At 46.4% G+C, this 13,482-nt stretch overlaps 1 protein-coding gene across 1 annotated transcript in view; it reads left to right on the top strand.

Annotated features, from left to right (window-relative positions):
• Nucleotides 1-10,288, top strand: part of mep1ba (meprin A subunit beta a) — a 77,489-nt gene extending 67,201 nt beyond the window's left edge. Inside the window, 2 exon segments of the mRNA XM_070888647.1 lie at nucleotides 931-1,084; nucleotides 10,051-10,288. Of these exon segments, the coding sequence (XP_070744748.1) occupies nucleotides 931-1,084; nucleotides 10,051-10,288 (392 nt within the window).
• Nucleotides 10,289-13,482: the final 3,194 nt, after the last annotated feature.

Below are 13,482 nucleotides of genomic sequence, written 5' to 3'. Positions count from 1 at the left end.
TTTCCACCGCCGTTACCACCACTCCGGGGCATGAACAGAGGCGGCAATAGATGGAAAATCCAGCCCAAAACCTTTGAGCAAGTTTACATAACGAATTAAATATGGAACTCATTTTCGACAAAGTAAGTAAACGTAAAGCTATCTTGGGTAATAACTTACCATCACGGTGCAGTGCATGATGATAAAGACATGCTTGAGATGCCTTTCCTAGATATATATACACTGCAATACACTGCAATATGTGTGCGCACTGGGTCCGTGCAGCAGAGCAGGTCTCCAGTTGTCTTACTGGACCAAGGCCTAGCTCTGCCAAGCCCCGTGTGGTGGCTGGTGTGCAACGGTCACCACACATTAAAAAAATCCACGCACAGGAATCTTCCACCCTTCAACATGTAGTTCGGGATCTGGAATATTAGGTCTTTCATTGAAACACCTGTGAACTTTTTGACGTGGAAGAAAGTCATCCTCGATTCGAGGGACTGCCCGTGCTGATGATGATTATATGTGTTTGAGTTTTTTGTGTGTATGTATTGGCACATGTGGCGGAGCCTGGTTCCCAGTCATCTTGGTCAACCCTTGCCACTGGACCAAGACCTTGCTCCGTCAAGCCCTTGTGGTGGCTGGTGTGCAATGGTCACCCCACGTTAAAAGGATTTACGCACAGGCATCTTCCACCGTTTAAAATGAGTTCATCACTCACCCCGAGTACTCATTTTTAGTGTGGAAGCAAGTCATCCTCAACCTCGAGGGACTGCCTGTGATGCTGATGATGCTTGAGATTACTGAGCTCCACCGGACCAGTACCACAGAATTCAGGTTAAGCGTTTGAAGAAATCTGCACTTATAGTGATGTGAAAATGTGTTGGATCAGCTGTGAAGACACCAAGCGTAAATAATTGCCCATTGAGATATTGTACTTTGTCCTTTTAGACGTCTCTCATCTTGTTGGCCTACAACCTACACCGTCAGCACCCATCGCCAACACGACCAGCGAACCAGCAACAGATATCCCAGGATCATGTCTTGACTTTCAATGTAAAAACAGTGGTGTGTGCATTGTAGAAAATGGAGAACCTGTATGCAGGTAATGCCTTTTGTTATTATTGCAGTCTCATGCTGATTACTAAAAACTAGAAAATTTCGATAAGCTAGAAAAAACTTTTATTTACATAACACCATTCGTGACCTCAGGACACTTTACAGCCACTGAAGTACTTTTTGAAGATCAGTCACTGATGTAATGTAGGAAATGCGGCAGCCAATTTGCGCACAGCAAGCTCCCACAGCAACGTGATAATAATCAGATAATCTGTTTTAGTGATGTTGGTTGAGGGATAAGTATTGGCTCATGACACCAGGGGGGCTGCTGATAGGGGGAGAACTCCCCTGCTCTTCTTCGAATAGTGCCGTGGAATCTTTTACGTCCACCCGAGAGGGCAAATGGCGCCTCGGTTTAACATCTTATCCGAAGGACGGCACCTCCGACAGTGCAGCACTCTCTCAGAACTTTACCGGAGTGTCAGACTAGAGAGAAACATAGAAACATAGAAAATAGGTGCAGGAGTAGGCCATCCGGCCCTTCGAGCCTGCACCGCCATTCAATAAGATCATGGTTGATCATTCCCTCAGGACCCCTTTCCTGCTTTCTCTCCATACCCCTTGATCACTTTAGCCGTAAGGGCCATATCTAACTCCCTCTTGAATATATCCAATGAGCTGGCATCAACAACTGTCGCGGTAGGGAATTCCACAGGTGAACAACACTCTGAGTGAACAAATTTCTCCTCATCTTAGTCCTAACTGGCCTACCGCTTATCCTAAGACTGTGTCCCCTGGGTCTGGACTTCTGCATCATCGTGAACATTCTTCCCGCATCTAACCTGTCCAGTCCCGTCAGAATCTTGTAAGTTTCTATGAGATCCCCTCCCATCCTTCTAAACTCCAGTGTATAAAGGCCCAGTTGATCCAGTCTCTCCTCATATGTCAGTCCCGACATCCTGGGAATCATTCTGGTGAACCTTCGCTGCACACCCTCAATAGCAAGAACGTCCTTCCTCAGATTAGGAGGCCAAACCTGAACACAATATTCCAGGTGAGGCCTCACCAAGGCCCTGTACAACTGCAGTAAGACCTCCCTGCTCCTATACTCAAATCCCCTGGCTATGAAGGCCAACATACCATTTGCCTTCTTCACCGCCTGCTGTACCTGCTTGCCAACTTTCAATGACTGATGAACCATGACACCCAGGTCTCGTTGCACCTCCCCCTTTCCTAATCTGCCGCCATTCAGATAATATTCTGCCTTCGTGTTTTTGCCCCCAAAGTGGATAACCTCACATTTATACACATTATACTGCATCTGTCATGCATTTGCCCACTCACCTAACTTGTCCAAGTCACTCTGCAGCCTTTTAGCATCCTCCTCACAGCTCACACCGCCACCCAATTTAGTTTTGTCATGTATCTTACATTATTATATATAACTGTATCCTAACATGCTATACATGACTGTAAGAAGATATGACCTGTAGCCACCAGCATACCTTACCACCAGGGGTGCACTTGCAGGAGACACTGGGATACCTGCCTCAGACAGGTATATAAGGATAGGTCTCAGGCAAGTGCAGCATTCCAGAGCTGTGAAATAAAGGTGCAGGTCCAGAGTGACCTTGACTTCACTACATGCCTCGTGTGAATCTGTACTGAGGGGACAGGTCTTTACAGTGGCGACGAGTTACGGGATTACAGAATCCACAGAATGGCGAACAATGGATCAGATGAAAAGTACAATGCTGGAGACAATTGGGAGGACTTTATAGAAAGGCTCCAGCAAAGCTTTGTGACCAAAGACTGGTTAGGAGACGACAAAGCAGACAAGAGAAAAGCCCATCTCTTGACCAGCTGTGGCTCGAAAACATACGCTTTAATGAAAGATCTGCTGGCACCCGAGAAATCAGCAAGCAAGTCGTTTGAAGAATTGAGCACACTGGTAAGAGGCCACCTGAAGCCAGCGAGCAGCCTACACATGGCCAGACACAGATTCTACAGCTACAGACGCTGTGTGGGCCAGAGCATACCCGACTTCGTGGCGGAATTTCGGAGGTTGGCTAGTTTATGTGAGTTCTCCGATGAACTGAGGAGAGAAATGCTGAGAGACATTTTAATTGAAGGAATAAGCCAAGCAGGCATATTCCGAAAGCTCGTAGAGATCAAGAACCTGTCCTGAGAGGCAGCAGCACTGGTTGCACAGACATTCTTGGCAGGGGAAGAAGAAACGAGGTTGATTTACAATGCAGGTACGACAACTAATGAAATATCAGAACAAGGCGTTCACAGCGTGAAACAAGCTGCTACCCCCACACACAGACAAAAGCGGGAGAACAGGTTCTCGACAGCAGGCAGTGGTGCCAGAAGCCATCAAGGGCCACAGGGACGGCCGTTCACACCTCATCAACCCACAATGCGAGCAATCAACTACAACTGAGAGAAGCTCAAAAGAGATCAGCCAGACGCAGCTCATTCTTTGGAAACAATGGAAGCGGTCTGTGCTGGAGGTGTGGGGGTGTGCACTCGTCAAGGGGATGTCGAGTTCAGCAGGCTGTTTGCAGAAATTGTGAATACACAGGGCATCTGGCCCGCATGTGCAAAAAAATGGCAGCTCCGCTGGTATACGAATCGGATGGGTCGGAAAGCGGACCAGAAGAAGGTGGGGACAATACCCGGGACACCGATGTACAGCGGGTCAACACGATCAATGGCCGCCGCTCCTACAACAAGATGCCTCCTATAATGATGAGGGTCCTACTCAACGGGATATCTGTCAACATGGAGCTGGATACGGGAGCGAGTCAATCTCTCATGGGCGCTCAACAATTTGAACAACTGTGGCCGCATAAAAGAGACAGACCAAAACTCACAAGGGTCGACACCAAACTAAGGACCTATACCAAAGAAATCGTACCAGTCCTCGGCAGCGCCATGCTCTCTGTCACACACAAAGGGACAGTAAACCGACTTCCCCTGTGGATTGTCCCCGGAGACCCCCCAGCACTGCTGGGGAGAAGCTGGTTGGCAAAACTAAACTGGAAATGGAATGATGTTCATGCCAGGAACGGACCTCCTGCTCAACAGTTATAAAGCGATTTGAACATCTCTTTCAGCCAGGTGTAGGCACTTTCAAAGGGGCCAAAGTCAAAATCTACATCACATAGGATGCTAGACCGGTCCATCACAAGGCCAGAGCTGTACCCTATGTGATGAGGGAAAAGATTGAGCACGAACTGGACAGGCTTCTGCGGGAAGGCATTATATCACCTGTGGAATTTAGCGACTGGGCAAGTCCCATCGTCCCAGTCATGAAGCCTGATGGATCCGTACGAATTTGTGGGGACTACAAATCTACATAAACAGAGTCTCCCTACAGGACCAGTACCCGCTGCCCAGAGCGGAGGACTTATTTGCCACATTGGCTGGAGGTAAACTTTTCTCAAAACTAGACCTCACATCTGCGTATATGTCGCAAGAATTGACTGAGGAATCCAAGCTACTCACCACCATCAACACACATCGAGGCCTTTTCATCTACAATCAATGCCCATTCGGCATCAGGTCGGCAGCTGCCATATTCCAGCGCAATATGGAGAGTCTGCTCAAGTCCATCCCGGGGACGGTTGTATTTCAAGACGACATACTTATCACGGGCAGGGACACCGACTCCCATCTCCGTAATTTGGAGGAAGTACTAAAGCGGTTGGATCGGGTAGGCCTAAGAGTTAAGAAATCCAAGTGCCTGTTTCTCGCACCCGAGGTTGAATTTTTGGGCAGAAGGATTGCCGCTGATGGAATCCACCCAACAGAGTCCAAAACAGAAGCAATTCGCCTGGCACCCAGGCCCCGGAATGTCTCAGAACTGTGTGCCTTTCTTGGGCTACTCAATTAGTTTGGGAACTTTATGCAGAACTTAAGCACGCTGCTGGAGCCTCTCCATGTGCTACTCAGGAAGGGGTGTGATTGGTTTTGGGGGGACGCCCAGGAACGCGCCTTCAATAAGGCACGCAACCTTCTGTGTTCCAACAGTGTTTTGACTTTCTTTGATCCAGGTAAAAAGCTAGTTCTCACATACGATGCGTCAGCGTATGGGGTCGGGTGCGTTTTACAACATGTCAATACTGCGGCAAATTACAACCCATAGCTTATGCCTCCAGGTCACTTTCGCGGGTGGAGCGTGGGTACGGAATGGTAGAGAAGGAGGCGCTTGCGTGCGTGTACGGTGTCAAAAAGATGCACCAAAATCTTTTCGGGGCCAAGTTCGCATTAGAAACTGACCACAAGCCCCTCACGTCCCTCCTATCCGAGAGCGAGGCAATAAACGCCAACGCCTCGGCGCGAATTCAACGGTGGGCACTCATGCTGGCGTCCTACAACTGTACCATAAGGCACAGACCAGGCACAGACAACTGTGCCAACGCGCTCAGCAGACTACCCCTGGTGACCACGGAAGGTTCTGACGAACAGGACTGTGAGATAGTCATGGCAATCAATGCCTTTGAGTCCACAGGTTCGCCCTTGACGGCTCGCCAAATCAGAGGTCCCAAATGGCTTGCAGGGACAGTTAAGGGCAAGGAAGGAAACAGGCTACTGGTAGTGCAAATGGACAATGGCCAAACCTGCCGGAGGCATGTAGACCAAGTCAAAAGCAGATTTACCAACAACACTGCGGAACCAGAGGCAGACTACAATGTGGAACTCGCACCACACCTGGTGGACAGACAGAGGGAACAACCTGAGGAAAGGGCAATCCCAACAGACAGCTCAGGCGAGTCAACAACAATCACACCAATTGAAACAGACAGCCCAGGCGAGATACCAGCAACCACACCCAAAGAAAAACAGACACCAAGACAAACAACTGAGCCACAACTCAGACGCTCCACGCGAGTGCGTAGACCACCTGAGAGACTGAAACTATAAAGACAATAATACCTTGGGGGAGGGTGATGTCATGTATTTTACATTATTATATATAACTGTATCCTAACATGCTATACATGACTGTAATAAGATATGACCTGTAACCACCAGCATACCTTACCACCAGGGGTGCACTTGCAGGAGACACTGGGATACCTGCCCCAGACAGGTATATAAGGACAGGTCTTAGGCAAGTGCAGCATTCCAGAGCTGTGAAATAAAGGTGCTGTGAAATAAAGGTGACCTTGACTTCACTACATGCCTCGTGTGAATCTGTACTGAGGGGACAGGACTTTACAAGTGTCATCTGCAAACTTGGAGATATTACACTCAATTCCTTCATCTAAATCATTAAAGTATATTGTAAAGAGCTGGGGTCCCAGCACTGAGCCCTGCGGCACTCCACTAGTCACTGCCTGCCATTCTGAAAAGGACCCGTTTATCCCGACTCTCTGCTTCCTGGCTGCCAACCAGTTCTCTATCCACGTCAATACATTAACCCCAATACCATGTGCTTTGATTTTGCACACCAATCTCTTGTGTGGGACATTGTCAAAAGCCTTTTGAAAGTCCAAATACACCACATCCACTGGTTCTCCCTTGTCCACTCTACTAGTTACATCCTCAAAAAATTCCAGAAGATTTGTCAAACATGATTTCCCTTTCATAAATCCATGCTGACTTGGACCGATCCTGTCACTGCTTTCTAAATGCGCTGCTATGACATCCTTAATAATTGATTCCAACATTTTCCCCACTACTGATGTCAGGCTATCCGGTCTATAATTACCCGCTTTCTCTCTCCCTTCCTTTTTAAAAAGTGGTGTTACATTAGCTACACTTCAGTCCATAAGAATTGATCCAGAGTCGATAGACTGTTGGAAAATGATCACCAATGCATCCACTATTTCTAGGGCCACTTCCTTAAGTACTCTGGGATGCAGACTATCAGGCCCCAGGAATTTATCGGCCTTCAATCCCATCAATTTCACTAACACAATTTCCCGCCTAATAATGATATCCTTCAGTTCCTCCTTCTCACTAGACCCTCGGTCCCCTAGTACCTCCGAAAGGTTATTTGTGTCTTCCTTCGTGAAAACAGAAGCAAAGTGTTTGGTTAACTGGTCCACCATTTCCTTGTTATCCATTATAAATTCACCTGAATCTGACTGCAAGGAACCTATGTTTGTTTTCACTAATCTTTTTCTCTTCACATATCTATACAAGCTTTTAAAGTCAGTTTTTATGTTCCTAGCAAGCTTCCTCTCATACTCTATTTTCCCCATCCTAATTAAACCCTTTGTCCTCCTCTGCTGTATTACAAAATTCTCCCAGTCCTCAGGTTTGCTGCTTTTTCTGGCAATTTATATGCCTCTTCTTTGGATTTAACACTATCCTTAATTTCCCTTGTTAGCCACGGTTGAGCCACCTTCCCCGTTTTACTTTTACTCCAGACAGGGATGTACAATTATTGAAGTTGATTGATGTGATCTTTAAATGTTTGCCATTGCCTATCCACCGTCGCCCCTTTAAGTATCACTCGCCAGTCTATTCTAGCCAATTCACGTCTCATACCATCGAAGTTACCTTTCCCCAAGTTCAGGAACCTAGTCTCTGAATTAACTGTGTCACTCTCCATCTTAATAAAGAATTCTACCATATTATGGTCACTCTTCCCCAAGGGGCCTCGCACAAAAAGATTCTTCATATGGTGTGTTGTATGGTAGCTGTGATAAGTCTTCCTCCGAATAGCATTCCTCGTCTTTGTTTGCTGGAGAGCAAGACAAGGAAAAGGAACAAGGCAGAATCCTGGCTCTGGCTACTATACCACAATCAGCCAAGCCACAAATGGATGCCCAATTAGTCCTTTCTCATTACACATCACCCAGTCTAGGATGGCCAACCCTCTTGTTGGTTCCTTGACATATTGGTCTAGAAAACCATCCCTAATACACTCCAGGAAATCCTCCTCACCGCATTGCCACCAGTTTGGTTAGCCCAGTCAATATGTAGATTAAAGTCGCCCATGACAACTGCTGTACCTTTATTGCACGCATCCCTAATTTCTTGTTTGATGCTGTCTCCATCCTCAATACTACTGTTTAGTGGTCTGTACACAACACCCACTAGCGTTTTCTGCCCTTTGGTATTCCATAGCTCCATCCATACAGATTCCACATCATCCAAGCTAATGTCCTTCCTTACTGTTGCGTAAATTTCCTCTTTAACCAGCAACGCCACCCCACCTCCTTTTCCTTTCTGTCTATCCTTCCTAAATGTTGAATACCCCTTGGATGTTGAGTTCCCAGCCTTGGTCACCCTGGAGCCATGTCTCTGTGATGCCAATTACATCATATCCATTAACTGCTATCTGCGCAGTTAATTCGTCCACCTTATTCCGAATACTCCTCGCAGTGAGGCACAGAGCCTTCAGGTTTGTCTTTTTAACACCCTTTGTGTGCTCAGGTCTCTGGAGCGGGACATGAATCCATTTCCTTCTGACTCAGAGGTGAGAGTATCACCCACTGAGCCATGGCCAACTATCGGTACTTATAGCGTGGTCTATATGCCATATTTCACCATTCAGCCCCTGCTTCACCACATGCCATTGGGCATCCATTTGTGGCTTGGCTGGTTGTGGTATAGTAGCCAGAGCCTGGATTCTGCCTTGTTCCTTTTCCTTGTCTTGCTCTCCAGCAAACAAAGACAAGGAATGCTATTAAGAGGAAGACTTATCACAGCTACCATACAACACACCATATGAAAAATTAAGAGAATGATTTGTCCTTTGATTTAAATGCGCTATATAAATGCAAGTCTTTTCTTTTCATTTAGGCGAATAGTATCGATGCATTTAAGGGGAAGCCAGATAAACACATGAGTGAGAAAGGAATAGAAGGATATGTTGAGGTGAAGCTGGGTGGGAGGGGGCTGGTGTGGAGCATGGACCTGTTGGGACAAATATCCTGTACATTTTGTAATTTACATGACGAATGCTGTAAAATTCTATTTAATGCTGTGTAACCTCCCCCAAGGAAATTCCAGGCGTACATTGGTTCATTAGATATTATTCAAACCAAAGTAACTCCTTTCTTTCTCACCGTTGAGTGCATCACAGTATTTGTCTGCCCCAGTTCCTGAGATATTGCCCATCAATGAACTAGACTTCAATATAGGGGGTATGATTAAGAAGTTTGCAGATGATACTGCACTCGGCTGTGTGGTTGATAATGAAGAGGAAAGCTGCGGGCTGTAGGAAGATATCACTCAACTGGTCAGGTGGGCAGAACCGTGGCAAATGGAATTCAATCTGGAGAAGTGTGAGGTAATGCATTTTGGGAGGTCGAACAAGGCAAGGGAATATACATTAAATGGTGGGATACTGAGAAGTGTAGAGGAACAAAGGGATCTTGGAGTGCAATCCATAGATCCTTGAAGGTAGCAGGCCAGGTAAATAAGGTGGTTAAAAGGCATACGAAATGCTTACCTTTATTGGCCGAGGCATAGAATACAAGAGCAGGTGGGTTATGCTTGAACTGTATAAAACACTGGTTAGGCCACAGCTGGAGTACTGCGTGCAGTTCTGGTCACCGCATTACAGGAAGGACGTGATTGCACTGGGGAGGGTACAGAGGAGATTTACGAGGATGTTGCCGGGAGTGGAGAATCTAAGCTATGAGGACAGATTGGATAGGCTGGGTCTGTTTTAATTGGAACAGAGGAGGCTGAGGGGAGACCTCATTGAGGTGTATAAAATTATGAAGATCCTAGATATAGTGGATAGAAAGGGCCTATTTACCTTAGCAGAGGGGTCAACAACCAGGGGGCATAAATTTAAAGTAATTGGTAGAAGGTTTGGAGGGGATTTGAGGGGAATTTTCTCCACTCAGAGGGGGTCTGGAACTCACTGCCTGAAAGGGTGGTAGAGGCAGAAACCCTCACCACATTTAAAAAGTACTCGGATATGCACCTGAAGTGCCGTAACCTGCAGGGCTACGGACCTAGATCTGGAAAGTGGGATTAGGCTGGGTAGCCTCTTATTGGCCGGCTGTAAACTTCTATGATTCTATGATTTTACAGGTGTCCAACGGGCGAGGATTGGTGGTATTCTGGCAAATACTGCGAGACCCGTGGTAAACAAGAAAAAACCATTGTAATTGCAGTGGCCTCATCTGTAACCGTGTTTGTGGCCATGCTGATAGTCACACTGGTCAGCGTATACTGTCTGAGGCAAAAATACCAGAAGAAAATGGGAAAGAACAATCACGCCATTCATTTAGCCAAAGTGAGTGTTTGAAATCGGTCCATAAAAGATTGAATTTGAGTAAACCCAATACTGGGCTAGAAATCGCGTGGCGTCCCGTTTCAGGCGATAAGTTTTGCGGGAGCGCAAATGTTATCGCCGGGCGCTACCCAATTCCAGCGGAGGCGAACTTGCGGTTTAGTGCTCCAGGAGGGAAGTGGATGGCTAAATCAAGGGCTACCACTGCCCGTGGAGCGCTGAACCAGGCAAGAGGAGCCATAGCGGCAGAGCGCCGCACAATGTCCCGTGCAGCGCTGCCGAGATTGGAGACTCCTTTCCTCCCTTAAAGGGAAGGGCCATTGCGTTGGGTCCAGCAAGGAATCGAATCCCCTGCCCGCCGACGGCAGCCAGAATCAGCGACGATCAGCCCCAAGCACTCTAACAGAGTGCAGGGCTGATCAATCGCTGCAGAAGAAAACGTGAAAAAAATGGCCCTTTAATGGCGGCTCCCCAAGCAACCGGCTGACCTCGACGACGCCTCCTGCAGCTGCCATTGTTGACGCCCAGCGATGCTGCGGGGGGGGGGGGGCGGGAGCGAATATTGCATCCGGAGCGGTAACGGGGTGCTGCGCACCGCATGATGTCATGGTCTCTGGGCCGCAGGAGATCGTGGCGTTAGGGTTTACCGCTGCTGCTAACCTGCAAGGGAAGTTCGCGGGTGTCGGTACTCTCGCCAGCTAGAGGCGCTAATGGGAAGCGCAGAGGAGTCAATTTCTCCCCCACTCTTTATATTCGGGGCATAGACATCCTCAGTGGGTCGTGCCATTTAAGTCCAGAGCATAAATCAAGAAATAAGGGAGGCTTGTAAGAAAGGTACGGCAATAATCTTCATATTCATTGGACAAATCAAATTGGCCAAGGGAGCCTTGAGGAGGAGATCATAGAGTGTATCCGGGATGGTTTCACTGAACAGTACATTGTGGAACCAACCAGGGAGCAGGTTATCTTGAATCGGGTACTGTGTAATGAGACAAGATAAATTAATGATCTCCGAGTAAAGGATCCTCTAGGAAAGAGTGATCATAGCATGGTTGAATTTCAAATTCAGTTGGAGGGTGAGAAAGTTGGGTCTCAAACCAGTGTCCTGATCTTAATTAAAGGTGATTACAAAGGTATGAAGGCAGAGTTGACTAAAGTGGACTGGGAAAATAGATTACAGAGTGGGACAGTTGATGAGCAGTGGCAGACATTTAAGGAGATATTTTGTAACTCGCAACAAAAATATATCCCAATGAGGAGGAAAGACTGTAAGAGAAAGGAGAACCATCCGTGGCTAACTAAGGAAGTAAAGGATGGTATAAATAATGGGATATAATGTGGCCAAGATTAGTGGGAGGCCAGAGGATTGGGAAATTTTTAAAAACCAGCAAAGGACGACTTAAAAGATAATAAACAGAGAGAAGATGGATTATGAGAGTAAATGAGCAATAAATATAAAAACAGATAGTAAGAGTTTCAACATGTAAATAAAAAGAGAGTAGCTAAAGTAAACATTGGTCCCTTAGAGGATGAGACTGGAGAATAATAATGGGAAACAGGGAAATGGCAGAGGCTGAACAAATATTTTTTATTGGTCTTCACAAAAGAAGACACTGAAAACATCTCTATAATGGATAATCAAGGGGCTATAGGAAGGGAGGAACTTAATACAATCACTATCACTAATGAAGTAGTATTCGATAAATTAGTGGGCAAGTCCCCTGGGCCTGATGGCCTGCATCCTAGGGTCATAAAAGCAGTGGCTGCAGAGATAATGGATGCACTGGGTGCAATCTAGCAAAATTCCCTGGAGTCTGGAGAGGTTGCAGCGGACTGGAAAATCGCAAATGTAACATCCCTATTTAAGAAAGGAGGGAGACAGAAAGCGGGAAATTATAGACCAGTTAGCCTAACATCTGTCATTGGAAAAATGCTGGAGGTCATTACTAAGGAAGCAATAGCAGGACATTTAGAAAATCATAATGCAGTCAAGCAGAGTCAGCATGGTTTTATGAAAGGGAAATCATGTTTGACAGATTTACTGGAGTTCTTTGAGACTGTAACGAGCAGGGTGGATAAGGGAGAACCAGTGGATGTAGTGTATTTGGATTTCCAGAAGGTATTCGATGAGGTGCCACATAACAGGTTACTGCACAAAATAAGAGCTCAGGGGGTTGGGTGTAATATATTAGCATGGATTGAGGATTGACTAACTGACAGAAAACAGAGAGTCGGGATAAATAGGTCATTTTCTGGTTGGCAAACGGTAACTAGTGGGGTGCCGCAGGGATCAGTGCTGGGGCCTCAACTATTTACAATCTATATTAATGACTTCGATGACGGGACCGAGTGTAATGTAGCCAGGTTTGCTGATGATACAAAGATGGGTGGGAAAGCAAGTTGTGAGGAGGACACAAAGAATCTGCAAAGGGATATAGACAGGTTAAGTGAGTGGGCAAACATTTTGCAGATGGAAAAGTGTGAGGTTATCCACTTTGGCAGGAAAAATAAAGAAGCAAATTATTATTTAAATGGAGAGGGATTACAAAATATTTCAGTAGAGAGGGACCTGGGGGTCCTTGTTCATGAAACACAAAAAGTTAGTATGCAGGTACAGCAAGTGATCAGGAAGGCAAATGGAGTGTTGGCCTTTATTGCAAAGGGGATAGAGTACAAAAGCAGAGAAGTCCTGCTACAACTGTACAGGGTATTGGTGAGGCCATACTTGGAGTACTGCGTACAGTTTTGATCTCCGAATTTAAGGAAGGATATATTTGTATTGGAGACTGTTCAGAGAAGGTTCACTAGGTTGATTCCAGAGATGAGTGGGTTGACTTCTGAAGAAAGGTTGAGCAGGTTGGACCTGTACTCATTGGAGTTTAGAAGAATAAGTGGTGATCTTATTGAACAATGTAAGATACAGAGGGAGCTCGAGAAGGTAGATGCAGAGAGGATATTTCCGCTGATAAGGGAGACTAGAACTAAGGGGCATAATCTTAGAATGAGGGGCCGCCCATTTAAAATTAAAATGAGGAGAAATTTATTTTCTCAGAGGGTTGTAACTCTGTGGAATTCGCTGCCTCAGAGAGCTGTGGAAGCCGGGACATTGAATGGATTTAAGACAGAAATAGACAGTTTCTTAAACAATATGGGGATAAGGCGTTATGGGGAGCGGGCGGGGAAGTGGAGCTGAGTCCGTGATCAGATCAGCCATTATCTTATTAAATGGC

Source organism: Pristiophorus japonicus, chromosome 1, assembly GCF_044704955.1.
Source record: "Pristiophorus japonicus isolate sPriJap1 chromosome 1, sPriJap1.hap1, whole genome shotgun sequence".
In the NCBI taxonomy this organism is placed as follows: domain Eukaryota; kingdom Metazoa; phylum Chordata; class Chondrichthyes; family Pristiophoridae; genus Pristiophorus; species Pristiophorus japonicus.
This window is presented reverse-complemented; position numbering and strand designations above follow the sequence as displayed.